The sequence below is a fragment of the Leptonotus elevatus genome, chromosome 21 (genome assembly GCF_054856555.1).
Source record: "Leptonotus elevatus isolate MCC_2025b chromosome 21, RoL_Lele_1.0, whole genome shotgun sequence".
Taxonomy (NCBI): domain Eukaryota; kingdom Metazoa; phylum Chordata; class Actinopteri; order Syngnathiformes; family Syngnathidae; genus Leptonotus; species Leptonotus elevatus.
The window spans coordinates 13,883,302-13,908,403 of record NC_141259.1 but is presented as its reverse complement, the minus strand read 5'-3'; the positions used below and the strand labels follow the sequence as shown (position 1 = coordinate 13,908,403).

Here is a 25,102-nt window from a genome sequence, read left to right as displayed (position 1 = left end):
TCGGGGAGGCAATCATTATTGTTGAATATGACGGGTGTCGAAGCCACAGACTTCAAGTAATAAGCGAAGCGTTGTTTTTAAAAGTTTACCAAATGAGCTTTCCTTCTCGCTTTCTTTCCTTCCTGTCTCCGAAGGAACAAAGGGAACCCGTCCACATGTCCCCCGCCGCAGGCCCCCTGCCGGTTGTGAGCTCCCATTGGCTGGCACCCTGAGACAAACGGCCTATCGTGTCACACGGCACTAGGCTCTCCTAATGTCGATGTCTGCGATTGGCCAAAACGTTTGGCGCCTCTTGAATCCGCCGCTGCGGTAGTGGAAGAAGAGAAAGACATCAATGGTCTACACAGAGACTCGACAGCGACGCTCGAGAGCCGGTTTGGATTTGTCTCGTCTCTGTCGAGTGGAAACTACAAGCCGCGGTGTCGAATCAAATTTTGGGCGATAATAGGCGGGACGTGTTTGAAGCGAAGAGTTTTTGTCCCGCCAAAGTCAAACGCTTCTTCCTCCTCCTCGGCTAACTTCACTAGCCGCCGAGCTAACGCGGTGCTAGGCAGCTGCTCGCCACACAAAAGGACGACTCGGCCGCCGAGTTTGCAGCGCGGTCTTGAATGACGACGGAGCCCCGCACACAGGCAAGGCCGAGCGGTCTCCAGTCGGACTCGCGTTTCGACTCTCGACTGGAGCGTTTTTTTTGGGGGGGGTGTGTTTGGGAACTTGCCAACAACTAGCTAGCGTGTAGCTAGCCAGCTCGTCCAAGTGGGCTTCTCCTGTTCCGTCGGGAGTTGCTGCTGTTGTTCCATCTCAAAAAGGCAAAACTTGGGAACATCGGTTCATGTTGCGCATTGCCAGCAACCTGTTAGTCGCAGGTGACGACACGTGTATGTATTCGTTGATCCAACCATATGCGCCCTTTGCCCTCAGAGTCACAACTTCAACTCAATTCAAGTGGAAATAGGGCAACGTTGTGCGTATAGCATACGACGTGCTATGGTGCAAGCAAAAGTACATGGATACAATAGACGCGATCAGTGCTCTATAATTAATGTCTTATTATAACCTGGCGTGCCGATGAGAGCACGTTCATAGTATTTGTTGTCCATAAACAATTTAGGTAGGTATGGTCTTGTTCAGGAGTTGTTACTCTCAAATCTGATGCATTTCTACAAACATCAACCAACTCGACAGCTTTTATATTCAAGCCATGAGTCGTGTTGCTGCTGTATTTCCTGTTAACCTATTAACGCGGACATTGAGGGAAATTCCTTGGCTCGCATTTGAAACTTTACAGTCAGGAAGTAGACGACGCGTGGGCGTGACCGCATAGACTGTGTCTCATGGTTGACTTACAGATCAGAATGTTTCCGCGAAACCCGACTGCGACAGTTACATTCACATCAGATGACAAACCGAAAGCTCGTTTGTGACTGTCCGCAGCGTGACCATGGTGCTGACTGGCAAGCGTTCCGAGAAAGGTCCCGCCCGCTGGAAGAGGAGAGTCAAGTCTGAGTACATGAGGCTGCGCCAGCTCAAGCGCTTCAGGCGGGCCGACGAGGTCAAGGTTCGTGCACCTCAAATTGAACGGCGTGGCCAGGAGCGGCGTGTTGCGCCCCCTCGTCTTTATCCACGGATGTTCTCGCCCGATCTTTTCACAGAGCATGTTCAACAGCAACCGGCAGAAGATCCTGGAGCGCACCGACATCCTGAACCAGGAGTGGAAGACGCGGCGCATCGAGCCCGTCCACATCATGACGTCTGTCGGCTCGCTCAGGGGCACGCGAGAGGTCAGACGCAGACCATTTCCTAATGTTGGGACTAAATGGCTGTCACCGATGATTACTTTTCGATTCATCTATGAATTGGATTCAATAAGAAAACATCCCAAAATGTCCACCCCCCCCCCCCTTTTTTTTTTTTATAAATAGGACCATTAGTCTAATTGGGGGCAGTAAAAATGCATGACCCTTTTGTCGCTCGGGTGTGACATCTTGGTGGTTATTGTCCTCAAGTTGCACTTCCTCTTTGCTCCACAGTGCACGGTGGACAGCGGCTTCTCCGAGTTCCCCCGCCAGGTCATCCCACTGAAGACCCTCAACGCCGTGGCCTCCATCCCCGTCATGTACTCGTGGTCGCCTCTGCAGCAGAACTTCATGGTCGGCAAAACGCATTCGAATGAATCCGAACGCACACACTCGTGAAAACTTTGGGATTTTGATAGGCGCGGGGGCGATCGCATCTTTTTGCGCCCAAGTTCAAGTCACGTGGTTTTTGAGTGATATCGAGACCCGATCCAATACCTCAGTAATGCGTTGCGCGTTTTAAATATCTTTTTCTTCCCATTTTTTTTAATAAGATGATCCCAGCGTGATAGCAGAGGGTCAAACCAAGTAAACATGTATAATATTTTATTTAAAAACTTATTTTTTTATACCTTTTTTTTATAGCAGATACCAATTACATGATTGGATTAGATTTCCGAGTGAGCTTAATTTGATTTTCTGTATTAAAAAAAATCACTTTTGCTTTTAGACAACAAGGATCTGGACAAAATCCACAACAGGTGTTTAAACAATCCTTTTCATAATGGAGATTGGAAGCGTTACAGAAAGGCATAAAAGTCCTTTTATATAATAATTTTTTTTTTTTTTAATGATATAAAATTAGCCTTTCAAGTAGAACAGCAAATTGTTCGTCAAATTCTGTTGGACTGAGCAGCGAGACGTTCAAATGTTCACAATTAAGTTTGAAGTGCGCATACGTCCGACAGCACCAACTTTTTGCTAGTAGCGAAAATGTATTCTTGACGGATTGCTGGCGAAAGGTCATAACAAGCAACCAATGAGGCTTAAGCAGAGTGTGACATCATCAATATTACGAGTCGGGCGGAAAGTTCCGGACATGCGCTCATTGATTGCGTCGTTACCTCCAAATAAAAAAAGTGTACCTTGTGTGTCAGGTGGAGGATGAGACGGTGCTCTACAACATTCCCTACATGGGAGACGAGATCCTGGACCAGGACGGCACGTTCATCGAGGAGCTCATCAAGAACTACGACGGGAAAGTCCACGGAGACAGAGGTGAGCAAAACCCGCTCCCCCGACGCGCGGCTCGGGCAGCGGGAAGGTTGACGAGCGGCCGCGCGCTTCGCAGAGTGCGGTTTCATCAACGACGAGATCTTCGTGGAGTTGGTCGGCTCGCTGGCGCAGTACAGCGACAACGAGGAAGAGGAGGAGGAAGAGCACGACTTCAAGATGGAGAAGGTGGACGGCGGCTGCGACGCGCAGGAGCACGCGCACGACGCGCGCGTCAACGAGGGTGAGGACCGGTGTCATTCAAAGTAGCGCTGCGGCAAAATGTCCGAACTTCGCGCGCGTGTGTGTGTGTGCGCGCGGTGCAGGTCGAGCCGGCGACGACTGCGGCAAGAAGTTTCCGTCGGACAAAATCTTTGAAGCCATCTCGGCCATGTTTCCTGACAAAGGTTCCACTGAGGAGCTGAAAGAGAAGTATGAACGTTCGCAGTCGCCGTACACAATCAAAAGTTAAAGTGCTCGCCTTTCCCTTGCCAGGCTTGAAAGTCAATCAATGAGCGGGAGCAGGAAGGAGTTTTCAAAATTGCACTGCCATCTAGTGGTCTGTTATTGCTACTGCTGGAACAAAACCAGTCAAATGAAGGAATTTAAATATTGTCTTCTAGAAAAAAATACCGTATTCCTCTCAGGTTAACACTTTTTATCTTAACAACTCAAATGTTGTTTGAATATGAATTTCCCCTTAAGTACAACTTTGTACAATTGTGACTATCTTCTTAGTCAATTTGACTTTTAATCTTACTTTAAACTTAAAAACAACAACTTAAAACTCGGGTCCGACTGATTAATCGGCTGCCGATTATAATCGTCCAATTACTGGCCTTCAAAGATCGGCCAAAATAAATCATTTAAAAATCAAAGAAAACCAAAGTTTCCAACACTGCGAAAGTACCCTGAATGCACCATTTTGCTTGCGTGGCATTAGCAACTAGCAAGTGTGTAGCGTATTTTATTGTGGTTATTCTGTTGTCCTTAAGCTGCTTGATGACACCGCAGTTGGAGTTAACTGTAAAACTAAACCCACAACGTAAATAATTACTTCCACTCTATATTTAAATACAAACACATGCTTTGTTTTTAAACATCGCTAGCCTAGCGCTAATGCTAACAGTGAAGGGAGGATCCCGTTCAAATGCTAACAGGAAGTCAGCATCGACTCATCAACATCCAAGGATTTTGTTTTTGTCTTAACACACATGACACGCCGCAAAATACAATCCCCAAAGTCCCATGTTAGCCCAGTAAGTCCCAAGAATTGTGAAAATAACTAGTAAGATGAAAATATATAAAAGAAAATGTTCATGCTTAACAGCAGTTGTAAACAAGTAAGAATGGTTTTGTTGACACATAAATTTATACAATAACCTTGTATACTTCATGATATTTTTTTGTGTGATAAAGTCATACTATGGACTTGTCATTCAAAGCAGATAATTTTAATAGCGGTGACACCCATTGAAAGGGAATTGGGGAGGGGCTAATTTCAGGCAATATATATTTATTTATGCATTATATATTGGTATTTTTCCCCAACAAAATTTTATGTTCTTCTAATTTCTAGGTCCAGATATTTCTTTAAAATGTGAAAAATAGGACTTTATTCATATATATATATATATTTATTTTTATTTTTATTTTTTTATTTTTTTTTGTGGGGGTAATTAAAAAAATATATGGAGGCTTGCTTTTCTTATAAGATTCTGCCTTTTTATCTTGAAGTCTGTATTCTTCTAATTAAAAAAAACAAAACAAATCCAAAGACTTGTGAAGTTAATCCTTCAGATCTTTCCAAGCGCCTCCAAAAAAAAGAAAAGAAGCTCCAACCACAATTGATCGAGCAACCCTGATTGATCATGAAGATCTCCCGTATTGTCCCGCCAGGTGATTTTGTTTGTGTGCGTCAGGTACAAGGAGCTGACCCAGCAGCAGCTTCCGGGCGCCCTGCCTCCCGAATGCACGCCCAACATCGACGGTCCCAACGCCCGCTCGGTGCAGCGCGAGCAGAGCCTGCACTCCTTCCACACGCTCTTCTGCCGACGCTGCTTCAAATACGACTGCTTCCTCCACCGTGAGTGTCTGCCCCGCCTTCCGTTCCCGTGCCGCCAAATCTCATTGGCCGCGCTCACGCTTTGTCTCCTCCTCCAGCGTTCCACGCCACGCCCAACACGTACAAACGCAAGAACCTGGAGAACCTGGAGGACGGCAAACCCTGCGGCCTGGATTGTTACATGACCCTGCTGCAGGTGAACACGCCGACACTGAAATGAATCTGTGTGAACTTTGACCTTCGGGGCCGACGGCTCCATTCTGCGCCGAAGCTTCTTTTTTTTTTAGCAGAACAGGCTTCATTCATCGAGTCTCGAATCAAATCAAAGGAAACGGAGCAGATGAAGTAGGAAGTGAGCGCTAGTTAGAAAATGACCATATTTGGACATCCGGGGTTGTCACTCACCAGTGGTGATAACGACCCGCTATCCGTATACTTAGATTTATCCTCTTATTTTTATTCCATTACTTTATCAAGAATTATGTACATAATTGTGCTTGTTTGGACATTTTCACATTTACTTGAACAATTATGTACTTATTTGCATGTTAATGCCGGGAAAAAAATGTTTCAAAGCTTGTTTGTTATTGTAACGCTAGCGCTAATGCTAACTGACTACTGCCAAGATTTTTGATCATGTGAAGCACACGGAATGCAGTCAGGAGAAGAAAAAACATATTTATTGGAAAATTAGCTAAAAGTTTGCAGGGGAAAACAACCTTAAACATTTCTTGACAATAATATGTTATATGTGACCTCAGTAGTCTAAACATGACAATCCTGATGAATATTTAATTTGTGGAATAAGAGTTACGCAACAAAATCCAGCTGTTTTATCCATCTCAGGGGGGCGGCCATTTTGCCACTGAAGATGACATCACAGTTGCTCAGGCAATGACCAATCACAGCTCACCTGTTTCCTGAAGCTGAGCTGTGATCGGTTGTTACCTGAGCAACTGTGATGTCATCTTCAGTCGACAGCACGTGGCAAAATGGCCGCCTTCTGATATTGATAAAAACTGATTTTGCTGCTTAACTCGTATTCATATTGTTGTCGAGATAATTTGACCCGGGTTATTTTAGTTAACCCCAAAAAAAAAAAAAGAGTTAGCAAAGTAATCTAAAAACAAAAATGCTTTTTATAAAATGAAAACCAACTGAAACTACATTTTGTTTGCAAAACTAACTCAGGACGGCGTGGTGAGCGAATGCGAGGTGGCGGCGGCGGAGGCGGAGGAGCGCCCCAAAACGCCAACCAAGCGCGCGACGGGGCGACGCCGCGGACGTCTGACTAACAGCCGGCCCGGAACGCCCACCGCCGTCTCATCGGAGGCCAAAGACACGGACAGCGAGCGCGAGGGCGGCAGAGACGATGACGACGACGACGACGACAAGAAGGACGACGACGACAGCGGCAGCAGCTCAGGTGACTTTCAAACTTTCCGCGCGGGGGGGGTCGGAACCCAACGACCCTTTTGAGTGCCAGCCTGCTGTCGCGTGCGTTTGCAGAGTGCAACTCTCGCTGTCAGACGCCCGTCAAGCTGAAGCTGAAGCTCCCCGCCGAAGCGCTGGAGTGGAGCGGCGCCGACGCGTCGCTCTTCCGCGTTCTCATCGGGACGTACTACGACAACTACTGCGCCATCGCCAGACTCATCGGAACCAAGACGTGCCGACAGGTGAGCCGCAAGCGCGCGCGCGCGCACGGCAGGGTTCCGAGTCTGAAAAGGTTGAAAATTCAGTCCATTTTAGGCCTTAAATGTTTTCATCCCGGGTCGAAAACTTTATTTTCCCAAGTCTGAAAGTTGATGTCGTTAGTCAGAATAGTGTGGATGCGTTTCTATGAAATGGATAAATGTTATTTGAACAAGAATTGGCTTGAAAGTGAAAGTTTTCCTGCTGCTTGGAAGACGTAGCAGGCTTGTGGCAAAAAAAAAAAAAAAAAGGATTTGGGCGTGAAGGTCCTCGAGTCGTAGGGGAGTTGGTTTAAAAAAAATTCTCATAATGCTCTAAAAAAAGTCTAAACTTGGGGATTTCTGCAAGAACCGTCTCACACACACACACACACACACACACACACACACACACACACACACACACACACACACTATTTTCCTTCCTTGCGTCCACTTTTTGCACCGTTCCACGGCATCCGTTGACGGCGGACATTTTGTCAGGTGTACGAGTTCCGGGTGAAAGAGTCGAGCATCATCTCACGCGCCCCCGCCGAGGACGAGGACACGCCCCCCAGGAAGAAGAAGAGGAAGCACCGACTTTGGGCCACGCACTGTCGGAAAATCCAGCTGAAGAAAGGTCAGAGTTCGGCACGCGTGCCGAAATCGCAAGATGGTTGACGAGTAGGGCTGGGTACCGATTGTAATTTCTTCAATCGATTCAATTTCGATTCACAAGAGTTCATTCTGATTCAATTAAAAAAAAAAAAATCCGATTCGATTCACTTCGATCAGTTTGCTTCCAATTTTTTCCTGATTCAATACGATTCAATTTCCCCCGATTCGATTCACTTTACTGATATTGATTAATTATTTATATAACATCAGTTCCTCTTAAAGATACATTAAATTCCATATTAAATTGTGCAGAGGCAATAACTGGTTTAATTATTTAGTTTGTTAATAAAAGTAACACGTGTTATAATCACTTACGTGTTCCGCAAGCATGAGGTGAACATTTTTTCATAATTCAAAAATTTCTGAATTGTCTTGAAGTACAATAAGTCAAGTCTCATAAATGTAAGGAAATACTTTTAAATTCATGTGAACAGTCAAATAAAAAAAACAGTAAGATACAATTTTTTTAAATCTTATAACAAATATTAAAATAATCAGTTCATGCATTTATGAATCAATATCGGGCTTGAAAAGGAAAATCGATTCTATCGGTTATTCCATTTTTTTTATAACCCACCCTTACTGATGAGCTCTGTCTGACCCCGCCCCCCCCGCAGATGGCTCGTCCAATCACGTGTACAACTACCAGCCGTGCGACCACCCCAGGCAGCCCTGCGACTCGTCTTGCCCGTGCGTCACCGCCCAGAACTTCTGCGAGAAATTCTGCCAGTGCAGCTCCGAGTGTGAGAGCAACAAAAAAAATCACACGACCGCGTCGCGGGTTCGAAATGAGTGCGTCGGATGACGCCGGCGGCTTTTTGCTTGCAGGCCAGAACCGTTTCCCGGGCTGCCGCTGCAAAGCTCAGTGCAACACCAAGCAGTGTCCGTGCTACTTGGCCGTCAGGGAGTGCGACCCCGACCTCTGCCTGACCTGCGGCGCCGCCGAGCACTGGGACCGCAAGAACGTCTCCTGCAAGAACTGCTCCATACAGAGGGGCGCCAAGAAGGTGACCCCCCGCGCCACTCCATTGCCAGTCGGCCATTTTGCGGCTTCTGTCGTATTGTGAAATTTGGCCCAATAAGCATCTCGTATCAAGGCACTCGAGGTCGCCATTCGCGCTCTTATCTGGCGTCCTCCTTTTTTGCGTCTAGCACCTCCTGCTGGCGCCGTCCGACGTGGCGGGTTGGGGCATCTTCATCAAGGAGCCGGTCCAGAAGAACGAGTTCATCTCGGAATACTGCGGCGAGGTGAGAGCGCCCGTCGGAGCGTGCAGCGCTAATGCTAATGCTAATGCTAATGCGCTAACACTCGCCCTTTGCAGATCATCTCTCAGGACGAAGCGGACCGCCGAGGCAAAGTGTACGACAAATACATGTGCAGTTTCCTCTTCAACCTCAACAACGGTAACAAAGTCACGTGACGCACGCCGCCGCCGCGTCCCGGCCGGCTCGCTTCTCTTAACTGACGTGGTCGGTCTGTTGTGCTTCTTTTCTTTTCTTTTTTTTTTTGCGTTCGCGATCCCCGTCAGACTTTGTGGTGGACGCCACCCGCAAAGGCAACAAGATCCGATTCGCCAACCACTCGGTCAACCCCAACTGCTACGCCAAAGGTGAGACGGCGCGCCGGCAACGACGAGCAAATGAATCGACGAGTTTTGCCGCGCGTTCTCCTCAGTGATGATGGTGAACGGCGACCACAGGATCGGCATCTTCGCCAAGTGCGCCATTCAGACGGGGGAGGAGCTCTTCTTCGATTACAGGTACGCGAGTGCAAGTTGCGAGGGCCCCAAGTTACGAGGGCCCCAACTTGGGCTGTCGCTTGCTTTTTTTTTCTTCTTTCTTTTTTTGTTTTGTGTTGCGAGCCCAAATTTGAGTTACGAGCAAGTGTAGGTGGCGAATCATTTCAAACCAAAGAAAATGTTAAAACCACGTTTGTCGGGCGTTAATTTTAAAAAAAAATCATAATTAACTCATTCACTGCCATTGACGGCTATAGACGTCAAAAAGTCATTTGAACTATTTTGGTTAGTTTAACAATTTTTTCCACTTTTGTTAACAAGAGTATGAAAACCTAGGAAAAAAATGATCGTACATTTAGAACGCGTTTAGAATTTGTGATTAACTATTGAAGTCATGCGATTAATTACAATTAAAAAAAATAATCACCTGACGCCCCAAATTTTTTAATCTTTTATAATAAAAAAAGAAAGATTTTTAAAAAAGTATAGGATTTCATACTCTTAGCAAAAGTGGCAAAAACAGTTTTTAACTAATAGAAATAACTCATTTGCTTCTAAAAAAACGTATAAATACGTTCTAGTTCAAATGTTTTAAGTGTCCCAAAGACGTATTTATGCGTTTTTTTTATGCTAGAGCATGCAGAAGGCTTTGACGCAGCCTCTCAACTGCAAAGAACGGTTGAAGAAATGGTAGTTATTACACAAACGACCAACAGGTGGCAGCAGAGCAAAAGAGATCAACCCGGGGCCATGTTGAAAAAACCCTCAATTCCTCAAATGGAAACAGATAGAAATATACTTTTTTTTGGGCTGTCGCTTGCTTTTTTTTCACTTCTACTTACTCAAGGTCGTGATTTTTTGCATTTGGTCTTACAGGTACAGTCAAGAAGAGACTTTAATCTTTCTTTTGGTAGGTTCCTTGTTTTTTTAGCAATAGAACTGAATATTCTGGAGGCCTTCTGAAATCAGTCAAAATCCACTAAAACAGTCAAAATGGCTGCGAGTGAATGAGTTAAAAAGATGTACTGTACTGTAAAAACCTGAGTGTGATATTGATTTGTGTTGAGGTCATTTTTCTGCCACTAGATGGCATAATTGCATTTTTAAGACATTGCTGACCGCTCTGCACATTTTTTAAATTGTAAAATACAACTTGACTCCAGTCTCCACAAATATATGCATTATTATTACATTTATTACTGCAAAATGTTGACGTGGGCGCGTCTGTTGCGTGGCAACTGGATTTTCCCCAGTGCAGGCTTTCCAAGTAAAGGGGGCGGTCATTAATTGTGCGTAAAAAAAAAAAAAAAAAAAAAAAAAAATGGGGAACTTTAAATTAATAAATGTAAAATGTTGACACTTCTACTTACTCAAGGTCGTGATTTTTTGCGTTTGGTCTTACAGGTACAGTCAAGCGGACGCTCTCAAGTACGTCGGCATTGAGCGCGAGATGGAATTAGCCTGACGACGTTCACGTCGTCGAGCCTCGCACACGCCAACTACCTTCAGGACAACCGTCAGCGTGTGTGTGTGCCCCCCCCCCCCCAAAAAAAATTTATCAGGAAGCCTCTTTTTGTTCTGTTCAAGGCAAAACAAATATTTCTCCTGTTTTTGTAAGTTTGCGTTTTGTGGCGCCACAAGACAAACGAGCGCGTCGCACTCGAACCTTCAGGGACCAAAGTTGGCACCAGCAGGCTTCCGTTGTTTGCGCGCACGCGACTTGGGCTGCGTTCAAACTGCGGGCATAAGATTTCCTCCTCAATCGTGTCGTCAACACCTCAGCAACTTTTTTACATCTTTTGGCCAGAAAATAATTTCTTGATGCTGACATCTGGTGATGCCAAACATCCCCCCCCCCCCTTATTTAATGAAACCAAATGACATGAAAACTTTCCCGAAAGCAGCTTTCAGAATCTAATCCATATTCTTGATAAGGAGATTACTAGTATGTCATGCATGCTTAGTAGTTGAGCCCAGTTGTTACTAGTACAGTGCAATAGTTAAGCAGAGGTGGCAAATCCAGGTCCAGAAAGTAAAAACCTTGCCACAGTTTGGCTTTAGCCCCTGATGCTAGCTAGCTAGCTAGCTCCCGAGCAGATAACCTAGCACCATGGGAGCTAGCTAGCTAGCTAGCTAGCATCAGGGGCTAAAGCCAAACTGTGGCAGGGTTTTTACTTTCTGGACCTGGATTTGCCACCTCTGCCATTAAGGTTTAATTGTGTACTAGTAAGACAAAAGTGGAAGTAGTAGTACTTTACTAGGACAAAAGCACATGAGCAGTTACTAGTAGCTCCGATACGTGGAGAATTGAACAAGTGGGAAATAGAATAAATGCCGTGCTGGGCTTTGCTATCACACGTCCAAAAAATGTGTTGCTTTGAACTCACTGCCACAGAATCTGAAACTCGTTTGACGCTTTTTTTTGTTTGTTTGTTTGGTTTTTTTCTTGACGTGAATGTTGGCGGCGGCGCTACCACAATGTGATACCGCTTGGCTTCCTGATCCGCTTCCTGCTGTCAACAAAACAAAGTCAATCATCAGCTGGCTCTGCGCAGCTTCTTCTCTGGCGCTTAAAAAAGAAAAGAAGAAAGTTTGTTATTATGTCACAGTCCGCTGAGATAACGCCTCATGTTTACAAATCAAAGGTGCTGCGCGTGTTTGCGTTCAACAAAGCAGCAAGCACTCAGCCTCCACTTTGGACTATTTACTTTTATTTTGCCACTCAACGTGGGAAAAAAATGGTGCTGACTTTTACACTGTTTTAGTTTTTATGGCTGCACAATAAACTCTCTAAAAGTGTATTTTTTTTTCTAATTTTTTTTAAGAACAATGAGCATACAAACTGCCTTTGCTGACATGGAATCATTAGACCTGTGTAATTGAGTTTTATGACCACCATGTATAGTAAAACTGATTTATAAAAAAAACAACAAAAAAAACAGTAAAGCGTTTATTTAAAAGGGGGAAAAAATGTCCGTGTATACCTGTAAGGCTTTCTTTTTTTTTTAATTACAGTAAAGCTTTAATTTAAATAAATGTACGTTTTGTTTTTTTAATGCCTTACAAATATACATTGTCATTAAAAAAAAACACACCTTACTGGTCTTTTTTTGGGGGGTTAAAAAAACAAAACTTATGGTCGTTTCAAAAATGCCTTATTATACACATGCTTTTTCGAAAAACAAAAAACCTTAAACATTCTAAAAATATTTTTTTGTAAATGCCTGACTATACATGGTCATCTTAAAAAAGATGCCTTACTATATATGCATGGCTTTTTTTTTTTAAATGTCTTAATATACATTGTAATTTTTTTCAAGAATTATTAAAAAAAAAATTAAAGTGGCCATGGCATAAAAAGTAAGGCTTTTTTGTAAATGACAGTAAAGCTTTAATTTAAATAAATTTAAGATTTTTTTTATTTTTAAAATGCCTTACAATATACATTGTCATTAAAAAACACACACACACACACCTTACTGGTCTTTTTTTTTTTTTGGTTAAAAAAACAAAACTTATGGTCGTTTCAAAAATGCCTTATACATGGTCTTCAAAGAACCTTAAACATTCTAAAAAAATATTTTTTTGTAAATGCCTGACTACATGGTCATCTTAAAAAAGATACCTTACTATACATGTTTTTTTTTTTAATAAATGTCTCAAACATTGTAACTTTTCTAAAGATTTTATTTTTTTAAAGTGACCATGGCATAAAAAGTAAGGCTTTTTTTTTTGTAAATGACTAAAGCTTTTATTTAAATAAATTTAAGAAATCTTTTTTTTAAATGCCTTACAATATACATTGTCATTAAAAAAACACAAACCTTACTGGTCTTTTTTTTTTTTGGTTAAAAAAACAAAACCTATGGTCGTTTCAAAAATGCCTTATTATACATGCTTTTTCGAAAAACAAAAAACCTTAAACATTCTAAAAATATTTTTTTGTGAATGCCTGACTATACATGGTCATCTTAAAAAAGATGCCTTACTATATATGCATGGCTTTTTTTTATTTTTTAATATACATTGTAATTTTTTTAAAGAATTATTATTTTTTTTAAAGTGGCCATGGCATAAAAAGTAAGGCTTTTTTGTAAATGACAGTAAAGCTTTAATTTAAATAAATTTAAGATTTATTTTTTTTAAATGTCTTACAATATACATTGTCATTAAAAAACACACACACACACCTTACTGGTCTTTTTTTTTTGGTTAAAAAAACAAAACTTATGGTCGTTTCAAAAATGCCTTATACATGGTCTTCAAAAAACCTTAAAACATTCTAAAAAAAATTTTTTTTGTAAATGCCTGACTATACATGGTCATCTTAAAAAAGATACCTTACTATACATGTTTTGTTTTTTTAATAAATGTCTCAAACATTGTAACTTTTCTAAAGATTTTATTTTTTTAAAGTGACCATGGCATAAAAAGTAAGGCTTTTTTTTTGTAAATGACAGTAAAGCTTTAATTTAAATAAATTTAAGAAATCTTTTTTTTTAAATGCCTTACAATATACATTGTCATTAAAAAACACACACACCTTACTGGTCTTTTTTTTTTTTTGGTTAAAAAAACAAAACCTATGGTCGTTTCAAAAATGCCTTATTATACATGCTTTTTCGAAAAACAAAAAACCTTAAACATTCTAAAAATATTTTTTTGTGAATGCATGGTCATCTTAAAAAAGATACCTTACTATACATGGTTTTTTTTTTAAATAAATGTCTCAAACATTGTAACTTTTCTAAAGATTTTATTTTTTTAAAGTGACCATGGCATAAAAAGTAAGGCTTTTTTGTAAATGACAGTAAAGCTTTAATTTAAATAAATTTAAGTTTTTTTTTTTTAAATGCCTTACAATATACATTGTCATTAAAAAACACACACACACACCTTACTGGTCTTTTTTTTTTTGGTAAAAAAAAACAAAACTTATTGTCGTTTCAAAAATGCCTTATACATGGTCTTCAAAAAACCTTAAAACATTCTAAAAAAAAATTTTTTTGTAAATGCCTGACTATACATGGTCATCTTAAAAAAGATACCTTACTATACATGTTTTGTTTTTTTAATAAATGTCTCAAACATTGTAACTTTTCTAAAGATTTAATTTTTTTAAAGTGACCATGGCATAAAAAGTAAGGCTTTTTTTTTGTAAATGACTAAAGCTTTAATTTAAATAAATTTAAGAAATATTTTTTTAAGTGCCTTACAATATACATTGTCATTAAAAAAACACACAAACCTTACTGGTCTTTTTTTTTTTGGGTTAAAAAAACAAAACCTATGGTCGTTTCAAAAATGCCTTATTATACACATGCTTTTTCGAAAAACAAAAAACCTTAAACATTCTAAAAATATTTCTTTGTAAATGCCTGACTATACATGGTCATCTTAAAAAAGATGCCTTACTATATATGCATGCCTTTTTTTTTTAAATGTCCTAATATACACTAATTTTTTTAAAGAATTATTTTTTTTTATAAAGTGGCCATGGCATAAAAAGTAAGGTTTTTTTGTAAATGACAGTAAAGCTTTAATTTAAATAAATTTAAGCTTTTTTTTTTTAAATGCCTTACACTATACATTGTCATTAAAAAACACACACACCCTACTGGTCTTTTTTTTTTTGGTAAAAAAAAAACTTATGGTCGTTTCAAAAATGCCTTATACATGGTCTTCAAAAAACCTTAAACATTCTAAAAAATTTTTTGGGGAGTTCTGGGTTTTAAACAAGGGTTAGCGAGTTTTAAACTCGATTTCCCAAGTAAGTCAGTCGACCTCATGCAGCAGCGATAGAAAGCCGGAGAATGTTTACGAAACCTTTTAGTCGTTTATTTATCACACATTTAGAAAATGAAGCACACTATACAAATGTCGTCCTGCGCGAGAGAAGCGGGAACATGCAGAAACCTTTGGATATGGCTCTCTGATTGGCTGAAGGCTAGTCATGAGAACGACGAGGTGCTCTTCCTCTTAAACTCTGGGCCTATTTACAACGTGCGTCAGTTGGAGGGGGGGGGGGGGGTCGTGGGAGGGGGGCATGTTGAGTTCCTTCATGACTGGCGGGCGAGCGCAGAGGTCAGAGTTCAGCCTCCAGTCGGCGGGCAGACCAGCAGCTCCGTGTGGCGCACGCACACGCAACATGGCCGCCACACATCATGAGCCACAATTTGATTACTCAGACGAAGAAAAACAACACATGAAAATAAAAACGGGGCAATGTGGAGGGGAGGGGGGGGGCGCTCGTGTGTGTGCGTGCGCGAGGGGAGGCGGGGTCTCATGCCAGGTAGCTGTACGTGTCCTTCTCGCCGTCCACTCGCTCCAGGTACTCCTTCTCGATCAGGATGTCGATGCATTTCTGTCCACAAGGGGGAGACGGCGGCCGTCAGCTGATATTTGTACAGGAAGTGAGGCGGCGGCGGCAAAAAGCACCTTGATGACGGGCACGCGAGGCTTGAAGCGAGACGACAGCTGGTTGAGGACCTCGGCCAGCAGCTGCTGATGCTTCAGGACCTTCCGCATCTTCATGATGCGCACGATGGCCGCCTGCGCGCACACGCAAGTCAACACGCGCGCACAAAAATGCACGTGCAAAAAAACACATTCAAAGACGTGCGTGCGTGTGAGAGACCTGAATGAGGAGCTTTCGGTCCTCCTCAATGTTCTTGTGCGTGGTCTCCTGCTCTTGCTTCTGCTCCGTCTTCATGGGAACGTTGATGTTGACGCGCAATTTTTTACTGCACACACACACACACACACACACACGTCAGCAAAGACGACGGCGAGCAGGAAGTGCGGTCGTGGGACGCGGTCTGACTTTTTGTATCCCAGAAAGAGCTTGATGACCGTGTCGGGTTTGAAGTCCATCTCGTCCACGTTGGCGTTCTCGTCCTCCAGGACCTGACGCCAAGACAGACGGACGGACGAAAGGACTGAGTGACGGACGGACGTCGTCCGGGGTGACGGCGGAGCGCTCGTTTTACTCACCAGCAGTTTGGACTTCAACAAGATCTGCAGAACTTGAATGAGGATGTCCTGAAAGGGAAGAGGAAGACTCGTGAAACATTTTTTTCCGATGACAATCACAAACACGTCCAGCAACGCATACAAACTGAAAAAGACAACAACAATTGCGCATATTAGTAATTGTGGACCTTTTAATCCCGCTGCATGTCTTCCAGTAGAGCTCAGTGCTGCCACTTGGCAAGTTGTGGCACAATGTGGCACTACACTGATGTTGCGCAACACCAAATTCCCACTTGCCAGTACAGTGAAAACAACACAATTATCACACAGCACAGATCTTTGTTCACAGCCGTTATTGTTTTAAAAGTGTGTTTAAAGACCTTGAAAGATCAAAAATGTCTCACACTTGGATCAAAAAGTTAACCTTTTAGCAATTGGTATGCAGCAGTCATATTTGGACATCGTCCGGTATTATTTTTGTCCACCAAATCTAAATGTCTATTATACGGCCATCTGGCTTGTTTTGTTGAGATGCTAATTGTTAGCCTTGTAACTGATTTCAAAATATGCGACCATCGTAGAAAGCTCATAATTTATACATGTCCTATATTTTTGAAAATGGTAAATAATAAATATCTGATGTATTTTGACTAGAGCTGTGAAATTATTACATTTTTAAAATCAGATTAATCACATTTTAGAATTTTGATTAATCAGTTTAATCACTTAATCAAATCGGCTTTTTATCAACATTTTTTTGTTCACTAAATTTGAAGAGCAAAAGTTCGACATTTAATGTTATGAGGACGTCTTCAACATTTTGTGATCCACGACACACGCCTCCTCTTCCTAATCAGTTAATTACTTGCACGATTTAAAATGGGGGAAAAAAATGACCCCAATATTGCAACATGAGCAAATTTTCTGAATGCGATACATGAACATTTATTAAATGCTTTACTTTAAAGCAAGCAACTAACAGTTAAAATTAGTAAGTAAGATAATTGCGATAATTTTTTTGTGATTAAGCAATGAGTTAATAATAATAATAATACATTTAATTTGTAATGAAGCATTTCTAAGAAATATGAAAGTTAGAACAAATTACAATAAATAAAACCATCAAATCTAACAGTTAAAAAAAAAAACCTAGGCTTTTTTATAAATATAAAAGATGTTAACGAAATATAGTTCTCCATCTTCTGATTGAATTTGAGTATTTGGAGATTATCGCCCCCCCAAACTCGCTGATTGGCCCCAAAAATCCTGAATCCATAAAACCCTTTTTCTTATTAAAAACAAAAACAAAAAACACTCCAACTTTGATAGCACTCATTTTTACAACAACAAAATCCTCATCCATCAACGGCCCGTAAATGTATTCGAATGTGGATTTCTCCCATTTGCGCCCGGAACGTAAACGCCGCGCGTGTGATGTGAACTTTGAACTTACGGAAGCCAGTCAAACAAACGAACGTGCTTGTGGTCGCCTCACCGTTTTGATCTGCGTGCTGTCGGAGAGCTGCTGCACGCTGTAGCTGTCCTCCGTGTTGTACTGCAGCAGGATGGCCATCTGGAAGGTGGACGCCTGCAGCGTGTACCTGCGGCACGGCGGCACGCTGATGACTCGCCGTCGGGACGGGGGGCGGGGCAAAGGCGGGTTGCGTACCTGTTCTTGAAGCAGTTGGCCACCAGCTCGCCTTTGGACAGGTGGTAGAGCCACGTTAACTTCCTGCCGCTGTGTCTGCTGGCGTAGAACGCCGTGAAGCGCTGGTAGCTCCTCTCCAGCTGAACAAACGCACACCAACGCGCCAGTCAGTCAGGAAGACGGCGGCGGCGGACGGCGGCGGCGGACGCCACGCGCGGTTGTTACCTCGGAGGGGAGCGCGAAGGTACACGACTGCTGGAAAGGCCACGAGCCGGAACTCAGAACTTGAATACTGAAGTCCACTGAAAACAACAACACAAAGTCTTCGTTAGAACTTCAGCAACCGACGGCAAAAGAATAATTTCATCGACGGCTTAAAAATCTTGCGCGGTGCCCATGAACGAAGCGTGCGCCACTGACAGTCGAGAGGTTCCGAGTTGGTGAGGTGCTTCTTGAACTGTTCGTTGAGGTCCTTGCTGACGCCGATGTCCTGGAACATCCTCTGAAGTTTGGACGTGTACTCAAAGCCGCACGCTTGCTGCAAAAGCACAACGGAGGGACACGGTGACAAAATGGCCGCCGCGCACGCGGAGGGGGTCGGTCGGTCGGCACCTTGAGTTTGGAGATCATGCTGGCCTCGGCGTCGTCGCTGGCGCTGTTCTGGTGGACCAAACGCTTGGCCAGCATCTTGGCGTAAAACTTCTGGAAGACGTCCTTGTCCTCGATGTACTTGAAGACGACCATCTGGAAGACAGCCGGGGACCGGCGCGTCTTTGCAAAGCCGGCAAACGGGACGGCGGCGAGGCCGACTTACCACTTGGTTCAGCGTGTCCTCCAGCTCCGCCTCCTCGGGGTTCTTGGAGCTGACCGAACGGCGACAAACAAACGTCAAGAAAGAGAAAAAGCGGAAACACAAACAGGCCAAGACGTAAAAAAAAAAGAAAGAAAAGAAATTGAAGAAAAAGTATACAAAAATTGTAAACATTGAAATACATTTAAGCACGTTAAATGGCAATATTAGGACCCAATTGATTTAATCAGCCAATACGAGCCTTTTTTAAATGAGCAAAAATCTGCCTTTTTTGGTGGCGGTATGGATTTTTGCTAACTTTTTTTTGTGTGTGTAATTTAAATCACATAAGACAAAAAAATAAAATAAAAAAAAATCTGAAACTTTTTTTTGCTCATTTTTCTGGGTGTTTTATGGTTTCAAATTTGGGTTGTAACATTTCAAAATAAGGGCTTTAAATTAGGTTTAGGTTACAAACGAGGCGGGCAGGCCTTGAAGTTATGGCTGCAAATGATGAAGACAATTTCGAGAAGAAGCAAAAGCAGAAAAAAAATGTAAAGAAGCGAAAAGAAAAAAGTGCGCGGCGACGCCGGCTCACCTCTTCTTGAGGAGCGAGTCGCAATATCTGGCGAGCAGCTCGGGCGACTTGCTGGACGACTGCGCCATCCTGGTGACGGCGTTGTTGTTGATGAAGCGCCCGCACGCCTGAAGGGAACACAAAAAAAATTAATACTTCACAAATCGCCCGATCGATCCATCCCGTCCGTCAATTGATCGCTCGCCGGCCGACCTTATCCAGCGCCGCCACGAAGCCGGCGTCGTTGTTGAAGGCCGACATGACCAAGGCGTTGTACTTCTTGTGCACGTCCAGCGTGGTCTGCACGTACACTTTGGGGTCCTGGAAAACAAGACGCGCACACGACATGCGTGACGTGGGAGCGTCGGCTGGCTCGGCGCGTGGCAGACGTGTGCCGCCGTACGTTGAGCGCCGCCTCGCCGCACTTCTCGATGGCGGCCAGGCCTTGGTTGTGGATGTGAGTCTCCAGAAGCTTCTTCAGCTCTCCCAGGCCGTCCGTGATGCGAGACACCAGGTTGTACATGCGACCCAGGTCTGGACAGACAACACGTCATCGGAACATTTCGTACCTTCAAAACGAATTAACATTCATTCTTCCAACAAAAAACTGATTTCTCAATTTTCCCACCATTTGCATCTAGAAGGAAATTAGTCTGTTTTTCTTGTTTACATCACATCAGTGCTTCTCAATTATTTTTTGTTACAAGAAACAAATATGTGTCTATAAAATTGTTCAAAGTACCCTCATGCAGAGGAGCTAATCCTCCTTACAAGTAAAGCGCCACTGCCACCTACTGTAGTGGAGGTAACATGACACTTTATTCTAGTATTGAGAAGGGGAAAAAAGTTCCAGGTCAAACCTTTTTTTTCTTTCTTCTTCTTTTAACCGGACAAACCTCACCTTCATTTTTGTCAGCATCCAGAAGGTTCTGGAACTCGGTGTGAAAGATCTCCAGGTGCTTCTCGATGAGGACCTGCTCGCACTTCCTGGCCAGCTCGTCCTGCGTGGACTCGTGGAGGTACACCTGCACGCGCCGCTGCTCCTCCAGCAGGCGGGCCTCCGCCTGCCGTCAAACGAGACGATGACATCATCGCTCTCATGCCGCGTGCGTGCGTGCGTGCGTACCTTCTTCATGTACTCGGTGACGGGGTTCTGCTGGAGGAACTCGGTGCTCTCGCGCGTGTAGAAGCGTTCCGTGTCGGTCAGGAACTGGCACTCAAAGTATTCCTTGTAGACGGACAGGGTGGGGCCTTTGGCGAAGGCGTCCTCCTCGTTCAGGCCCAGCTCCACTATCGGGGGTATGCATGGGGGCGTTATTAAAAAAAAAAAAAAAGTACAGGTTGCTCTCCTCAAGGTATTTATGGGCATGTCATAAATAAAAATAAAGTACAAAGCACAATTCATTTTATTTTTTTACTTTTGTATTTCAGCATCTGTGCTTTGACTTAATTGCAGGGAGTTTGTGTACTTTTTAAAATGATATTAGTATTTTTTTTTGTTTGGTCATGTGATGTTTACAAGCTGGGCCGTGATTGGCCCTTGGTTGAGCAACTGTGATATGATTTTCAGTTGAGAGCAAGTTGCAAAATGGTCGCCGCCTAAGATTGATGAAAATGGGTAGATTTTGCTGGTGAATTTAAATAAAGACTCTAATCTTTCTTTTGGTAGGTTATAGAACACAATATTCTGCGGGCCTTGCAAAATCAAGAAGCTCGGAGCGAAGGGGCTTGCTTCAGTGAAAATGGCCGCGGGTGAATTAAGTACAAAACGCGAGTACTGAAGTGTGTTGCGACCCACCGTAAGACTGGACCACGCCGCTGATGAGGCGGGTGTTGATGGTCTCGCCGTTTCTCTCCCGCTCGATGAGCTTCAGCACAGCGTTTGTGACCTGACACACAAACCTCAAGTCAGAATACGTGACAAGTGATCAACTCAAGTCCACGCAAAAAATACACACCACCTGTTTATTGAGGGGTCTGAACAAACACTCCCGCCAGGTGACCAGGGCCAGCTGCGAGGAAGAACACAACAGTTGACGTGATTAGCAGACCGGGGGGGGGGGCATAACATGGGCAAAAGGAGGAAGAGGAATCGGGATCGGGATCGAGACCGTTAAGTTAGAAAAAACAACAACTTCAAGCCGATGTTTACACTATTGAACATACGAATAATTAACTATACAGGTTTTGTAAAAGAGGCGGTCCAAAAAATATTTAAAATAAAACTCGAAATGCTAATCTTTGAAATAAACTGACAAAAAACAAAAGACATTTTCACAATATTTATAGCTGGTTTGAATTTCTAAAGTTGAAGTTATCTACCATTTTGTCGATTGATTCCTTTATGAAAATTTGCTTCTTCTTTTTAATTTTTTTATTTTTACTTTGATTCCAAACGCACGACGCAAATCGCCAACCGACGACACGGCGGGACTTCCACCCCCAACCCGGCCGCAAAGCGCCGTTTCGACTGACCGAGTAGATCTCGTAGATGCCCTTGCGTCCCTCGTCGCACTCCCGCCTGACCCAGTGGCGGTTGAGGTAGGCACAGATGCCGTTGAGGACTTTACTGGAGAAGCGGTAGTCCTCCCACTGCTGCGTGTAGAACTTGAGCACGCACTCGTCCATGAGGTCTTCTCCGTCCTGGCGCGCCCAAACACAAAGACGCGCGTTGAGGGCGCTCGCCGTCTTTTTTTTTTGGGGGGGCCCGCGCGCCGGCGACTCACCTTGAGCAGGCTGGTCAGGTAGTTCTTTAAGAACTCCTTCAGCCTCTTGTAGAGCTCCAAGCCTACAAACTGGGCTCCGCCCGGAGTGCTGGACTTTTTGGAGGGCTTGCTGGGGGGCACCGAGCCCCGGCCCTGGCTGGACTGGTGCACGCTGGTGCAGTAGTTGTATACGTGCCTGGCGGGAGGCGTTAAGGAAATAAATGCGGGCGCATCCGTGGCACATTCTTGCGCGGCGCGGGGAAGAAGAAGAAGAGAGAGAGCGAAAGAAAGAAAAAGAAAAACACAGAATGAGAGAACACGACATGTGATCCGCTGCGGATACGTGTAGAGTTCCATGTATCTGGACTTGGCCATGCTCTGCCTGGTGTAGACCTGCTGGATGCCGGCCCGCAGGTCGTCCCAGATCTGGTCCAGGCCGATCTGCTTGAGGCCGTGCGGGTTCTGGGTCCGGTTGGACGACATGGCGGCGGCGGCGGGGGCGGGGGGCGGCTCCTGCCGAGGCTTCCCTGGCGCAGCTGCGGCCGGGCAGCGGGGCCGGTCTCCTGCGACGATGCGGGCGGGTCGGGGCGCGGCTCTCAGAGTGCGCACTCCATCGGGAAGCGGCGCTGGCGACGGGGATGGGGATGGGGTGGGGGCTGCACTCCCGCTGTGCACGGGCAGGTGGCGCTGCGTGCCGCTCCTACAGCCCAGAGCTTCCGCGCTCGTCCGTCACCAGATCACCTGGGAAGAAAAACAGTCATGAGTGAGGGGACTTTTTAAGAGACTGGTGCCGGTTCTGATATTCTCATGGACCGTCTATGGCCTTTGAGCATTGTTGTATGTTCGATTTGTCAGTTTGAACTTCAGCTCACAAAGATGCTTGAAGCAAACGAGTTGTGCTTCAAGTGAGAGAACAACAAACAAGTTAACGTGAGTTTTATGATCTCTCTCGATATAATGGTCGGTTCTGGAATGTATCATCAGTGAAACTGGGGGTGGGGGGGGGGGGGGTCCGTTTAATTTGCTTGTCGGCAGCCCAAAACTTTAATGACTTTAAATGGAAAAATTATGCCAAATGACTTTTTCCCAGCGTTTTAAGCAGGCATTGGCGAAGTATTCCAAGGTCAGCGAAAAAAAGAAGAAAAAGACATCTTGATGGCTGAATTGTTGTCCCGGCAGAATAACGCAGTCGGCTTCGCAGGCCAACATCACTCGGCTAATTCCAGATTAGTCCACTAAACGCCACGCCAACGACACTTCCCGTTGCCGCTCCTTGATCTGCCACGAGCGCGCACGTGAACCCGCAATCGCTTCCGAGGACAAACCAGGGAAGCTGCAGCGGTTACCACGGCAACAAGGGAAGATGCTGGACCGGTGGAAGACTCGCGCGAGTCGCTGTGATTGGAAATCGATAGCAAAGAGATTAACCACTTTGTTTAGAAATAGTTTGGCGCCTCCCACGCACGTTAAACTTATTTTAAGTCGTCCTTAGCACCTGTTCTGACTCACTCGCTGTCAAGAAACGGGAGACTATTGAATAACATCACTTGGAAGACACGAAGACGACTCGCTCGCTCGGTCTTTCCTCCAGAAAGAGACCAAGTGCGCTTGCATCACGCTCTTCAACTGTCACTCTCCCTGTTGAAGTTTACTGTTGAAATGACACGCAAAATACAAGTATTGCATCATATGAATATAGTGATGCTTATGTGCAAGAGGTTTTTGAGATGGTGACGCTTCTTAAAATGTGAAACTTTGACTGAGCAGATAGCTTCAAATTTATGTTAGTGTTCGAAGGGTCTCTGTTAGATCAGATGCTGCCATCATTGCCACAGCAAAACTATACATATCTTCTCATCGTGTAAATTAACTTTTGAGACAGCGATCAAGTTACACTCATCACGTCTGCTCTGGCAATGTCATCATTTCATATGAAAACAAGCATTCGAAAGAATTTATTATTTTTTTTCCCTCCTCAAATACGCTCCATGACAACCCGAAAGTATATCACATCGGAGCAAGTAAGCGAGCAAATTACCTAGATGAGATGATCAACGATGATCATTCTTGTAGGTGTTCTGTCACGTTCGCTGTGTTTTCACTCCCGTCGGTTAAGGGGCTCGTTTATCGGCTGCCATGTCAAACATTTCAAAGGATTACAGGCGAAAAAGTTAAGTTTTCCCGAGAGGGACACTACTACGCCATCGTGCTAGCCGCTGTGCTCGTCGGCTAGCATTAGCCACGTTAGCTTCGGACGAGCTCGCTTCGGGGTCGCGATTAGAGTAAAAGCGACATCACGACACGTGTTGACGCCGCCGTTTAATCGCCTTCGGGCACTGCGAAGTGAATTGTGTTGCAGGGAAACGAGATTTGTTCGTCGCGGCGGTGTTAGTGTTTAAAATGGCAGCCAGCCCCTCAATAATGAGTCAGGAAAACACACCGCTAGCCGTTAGCATTAGCCGGCTAGCTCGGAGCTTGCGGAATTGTCACGAGGAAAAAAATAAGAGGGGGAAAGAAAAAATAAGAGTCCAAAATGCGTCCTTACCATGTTTCTAGGCCGTGGCTCTCAATGTGTAATCCTGGCTTGTGTCGGTCCCAGCGGTCGCGTTCTCTTCCTGCTACTGCCGCCGCTACCAACCCGCCGCTAATGCTGCTCAGTGCGGCGACTTACTGCTGCTAACTGCTGCTAAGTGCTAACTCACTTTGCTCCGCACAAAGATCAGTTCGGCAAGCGCCGATTCATGCTGCCTTCGCGGACGCTCGGAAATACGGCTGACAGAAACGCAAGCAAAAGACAGTCGTAAACATTCAATTCATGTCAGTCGTTATTCTGCCAATTTTCATCGTTCTACTTTTTTAACATTTGTCCACAGATTCAAACCATTATAAATGAATTCCACAAATTCCCACTTTTCACACGCAATTAAAAATAATAATAATAATCAACATAAAACTTCATATTAGTTCCCTATTCCAAATTCAAATTATTCAGATAATTCAGAAAATGTTGTCCACATAACAATAATGTCAAAAATTACCATTAAAATTCCCTAATTGGAGAGATATTTTACAGATGTATCTATTGTTTAGACCAATTGTAACATTTCCAACTTCAAATCTCACATTCTACATCTCATGTCAGCATTTCCGCACAACACAAATTGTGGTTTGAAATACATTTCAAATAACG

At 43.9% G+C, this 25,102-nt stretch overlaps 2 protein-coding genes across 3 annotated transcripts; one reads left to right on the top strand and one right to left on the bottom strand.

Moving 5' to 3' along the window:
• The first annotated feature begins 293 nt into the window (after window positions 1-293).
• ezh2 (enhancer of zeste 2 polycomb repressive complex 2 subunit) lies at window positions 294-11,244 on the top strand. Of its 2 annotated transcripts, XM_086066507.1 has the most exons (20): window positions 294-632; window positions 1,435-1,558; window positions 1,653-1,781; window positions 2,031-2,150; window positions 2,954-3,074; window positions 3,148-3,312; window positions 3,395-3,500; window positions 4,991-5,154; window positions 5,232-5,329; window positions 6,325-6,559; window positions 6,643-6,809; window positions 7,308-7,443; window positions 8,099-8,224; window positions 8,310-8,488; window positions 8,634-8,729; window positions 8,804-8,885; window positions 9,011-9,091; window positions 9,157-9,241; window positions 10,097-10,130; window positions 10,625-11,244. In XM_086066507.1, the coding sequence occupies exons 2-20, from the start codon at window positions 1,442-1,444 to the stop codon at window positions 10,661-10,663; spliced, it is 2,280 nt and encodes a 759-aa protein (XP_085922633.1). In that variant the 5' UTR covers window positions 294-632; window positions 1,435-1,441; the 3' UTR covers window positions 10,664-11,244. The 2 variants fall into 2 exon arrangements, with proteins under 2 accessions (XP_085922633.1, XP_085922634.1); XM_086066508.1 differs by lacking the exon at window positions 10,097-10,130.
• A 3,792-nt stretch (window positions 11,245-15,036) lies between these two features.
• On the bottom strand, window positions 15,037-24,659 carry LOC147156037 (cullin-1). The gene is made up of 22 exons (XM_086066393.1): window positions 24,458-24,659; window positions 22,256-22,653; window positions 21,934-22,108; window positions 21,683-21,850; window positions 21,169-21,219; window positions 21,006-21,096; window positions 20,334-20,497; window positions 20,109-20,271; window positions 19,611-19,741; window positions 19,421-19,528; window positions 19,229-19,335; window positions 18,655-18,703; window positions 18,453-18,584; window positions 18,261-18,378; window positions 18,066-18,142; window positions 17,862-17,980; window positions 17,688-17,793; window positions 16,214-16,261; window positions 16,044-16,126; window positions 15,858-15,963; window positions 15,659-15,772; window positions 15,037-15,584 (listed from the first exon to the last, which is right to left on the bottom strand). Exons 2-22 carry the CDS (start codon window positions 22,393-22,395, stop codon window positions 15,504-15,506), a joined length of 2,331 nt encoding a protein of 776 aa, XP_085922519.1. The 5' UTR covers window positions 22,396-22,653; window positions 24,458-24,659; the 3' UTR covers window positions 15,037-15,503.
• Window positions 24,660-25,102: the final 443 nt, after the last annotated feature.